The sequence below is a fragment of the Nyctereutes procyonoides genome, unplaced genomic scaffold (genome assembly GCF_905146905.1).
Source record: "Nyctereutes procyonoides isolate TBG_1078 unplaced genomic scaffold, NYPRO_anot_genome, whole genome shotgun sequence".
Lineage (NCBI taxonomy): Eukaryota > Metazoa > Chordata > Mammalia > Carnivora > Canidae > Nyctereutes > Nyctereutes procyonoides.
In genome coordinates this window covers 29013050-29015884 of record NW_026575020.1, presented here as the reverse complement: position 1 = coordinate 29015884, position 2835 = coordinate 29013050, and the positions used below count along the sequence as shown (strand labels likewise).

At 43.4% G+C, this 2835-nt stretch overlaps 1 protein-coding gene across 1 annotated transcript; it reads left to right on the top strand.

Annotated features, from left to right (window-relative positions):
* The first annotated feature begins 502 nt into the window (after window positions 1-502).
* LOC129514248 (olfactory receptor 1D2-like) lies at window positions 503-1492 on the top strand. Its single transcript, XM_055332875.1, has one exon. The coding sequence runs from the start codon at window positions 530-532 to the stop codon at window positions 1490-1492; it is 963 nt and encodes a 320-aa protein (XP_055188850.1). The 5' UTR covers window positions 503-529.
* The last annotated feature ends 1343 nt before the right edge of the window (window positions 1493-2835 follow it).

The following is a 2835-nucleotide window of genomic DNA, read 5'->3' as shown; positions in this document are numbered from 1 at the left end:
AACTAGCTGGGGGTTTAACAGAAAGTGTCAGAACTCAGATTTGAAGTGTTTTCAAATCCATTTTTATTTCTAATGACATTTCAGTGAATTGTTTTAGGTTTCCCAAATAGGTCATCCTCTCAGCAAATCATCATTTTTCCATTTCCTTTACAGTATCTTTCATCCAATTGTATAACACCAATTTCTTATACCACATACACCTGTTTTAAATATCACTTATATCTACACAATATCATAATATACCATCTAATCTTTAAGCACTTCAAGAAATTTGTAAGATGATATGATTTAAAATAAGATATGTGTATTATTCATACAGTATTGAGTATTGGCCAGATTAGAAGTTGCTGGAATAACTGAGTTGTATAAAAATTTCCCATGTTTTGCTTTTATATGCTATTGCATTGTCTAATATCAAAAAATTATAAAATTTAGCCTAAGATATTTTTAATGCTAAAAAAATAGTTGATTTTGCTTATTTGAAGTCCTTATTCAATTGAGAGCATTTAATAAACATTTGTTAGTGTTAATGTTGCAGACAGTAGGAAAAATGGATGAAAGCAACCAGACTATAGTCTCTGAGTTCCTGCTCCTGGGGCTCTCTGAGAGTCCTGAGCAGCAGCGGGTCCAGTTCTGGATGTTCCTGTCCATGTACCTGGTCACAGTGATAGGAAATGTGCTCATCATCCTGGCCATCAGCTTTGATCCCCGCCTGCACACTCCCATGTACTTCTTCCTGGCCAACCTCTCCTTCACTGATCTCTTCTTTGTCACCAATACAATACCCAAGATGCTGGTGAGCCTCCAGTCTCAGAACAAAGCCATCTCCTATGCAGGGTGTCTGACACAGCTTTACTTCCTGGTCTCCTTGGTGGCCCTGGACAACCTTATCCTGGCCACAATGGCATATGACCGCTATGTGGCCATCTGCCGCCCCCTCCACTACACCACAGCCATGAGCCCTGGACTCTGTATTTTGCTCCTCGCCTTGTGTTGGGCACTTTCTGCCCTCTATGGCCTCACCCACACCCTCCTCATGACCAGAGTGACATTCTGTGGATCCCGGAAGATCCACTACATCTTCTGTGAGATGTATGTCCTGCTGAGGCTTGCATGTTCCAACACTCAAGTAAATCACACAGTGCTGATTGCCACAGGATCTTTCATCTTCCTCGCCCCACTAGGGTTCATGATAATGTCCTATGTCTGGATTGTCAGAGCCATCCTCCAAATACCCTCAGCCTCTAGCAAGTACAAAGCCTTCTCCACCTGTGCCTCCCATTTGGCTGTAGTCTCTCTCTTTTATGGGACACTTTGTATGGTATATCTGCAGCCTCTCCACACCTACTCCATGAAGGACTCAGTAGCCACAGTGATGTATGCTGTGGTGACCCCCATGATGAACCCTTTCATCTACAGCCTGAGGAACAAGGACATGCATGGGGCTCTGGGAAGACTGTTCCTAGGGAAAGCCTTCCAGAGGTTGACATGAGGTAATTTTGGAAAGGCCATTTAAGTGGAGACTGGAAATTTCCTTCACCGTGTGCAAGGCATTATCCTATGGGGAATAGAGTACATAGTACATAGCACCAACTCAGAATGAGCTCATACAGCTGTGATGAAAAAAAGAAATGTGAATGTGGGCAGCCCGGGTGGCTCAGCGGTTTAGCACCGCCTTCGGCCCAGGGCATGATCCTGGAGACCCGGGATCGGGTCCCACATCAGACTCCCTTCATGGAGCCTGCTTCTCCCTCTGCCTGTGTCTCTGCCTCTCTCTCCCCCTCTCTGTGTGTCTGTCATGAATAAATAAATAACATCTTAAAAAATAAAAAGAAATGTGAATGTAACCCAATGTCCACCAAGCAACAGCAGCCTTGGCAATAAATAAGGCCACCAACACTAATACTGAAAGTCTGCAAAATCAAATCCTTCAACTTGTCTGACACAGGACCACAGCCCCAATATTACCCAGATATTCCCAGTTATGGCCTATTGGGATCTGTTATGTTCTCTAGCACACATCCACTCATAGTCTCTGACCTCTGAAATTCTCTAAAGATCTGGTTGCCTGCCAGAAGACAACTTGTACCAATCCACTGCTGATGTCCTGGATGAGGCCACCCCTACCTGATGCTCTGCTGGGCACAGTCCCCACTGCTTAGTTCTGACCCATTGTCCTTCTGGACACAACCACTGATGTTCAGGTATGGCAAGAAATGGCAAGAAATCCCTCTCTTTTGGTCTGGAGCAATTTTTGTCCTTTGGGCCTCAAAACAATACTACTTCTGTTGCCTTTTTCCTGCATTCCTTCTCTCTGAGAAAAGTCAGATTGTCATTGGAAAAGTCCATCTGGTCCTTTATTTCTGTAGTTCCTTATCTCTCGTCTCTTCTTCATTCCCTCAAAACAAAACTCTCAAGCATATCAACACATGTTCATGATAGGGGTGGTAGCAGAAGCAGCAAAAGGAAGAAGGTAATTGTGAGACCCAAAATCTACTTAGGTTATACAATTCTGACAGCAATTTTGATGTGTGTGTGTTTTCAACACCACCAGGCAGTGCTCTGATACCAGCTGGGTGTCCTTCAATTCAACTCATTTTCAACACTATCTACTTAGAGATAATACCAAATCTCACAGCTTAAGGGCTCAGTCCTATAAGACTTCCTTCCTCCCCATTTAGACACTAATTACAAGTCCAAGGCATTACCTGTGCTTCTGACCGACCAGCTATAGTTTGGAGTTCCAACAATCCCCTTCTTGGGATGGATTAATTTTCTCAGAATAGCTTATGGAACTCAGAGAAACATTTTACTTACTAGATCACTACTTATTCA

Bases quoted from the DNA above. Each gene is read 5' to 3' on its own strand.
- LOC129514248 (XM_055332875.1), top strand. From the start codon at position 530: ATGTTGCAGACAGTAGGAAAAATGGATGAAAGCAACCAGACTATAGTC.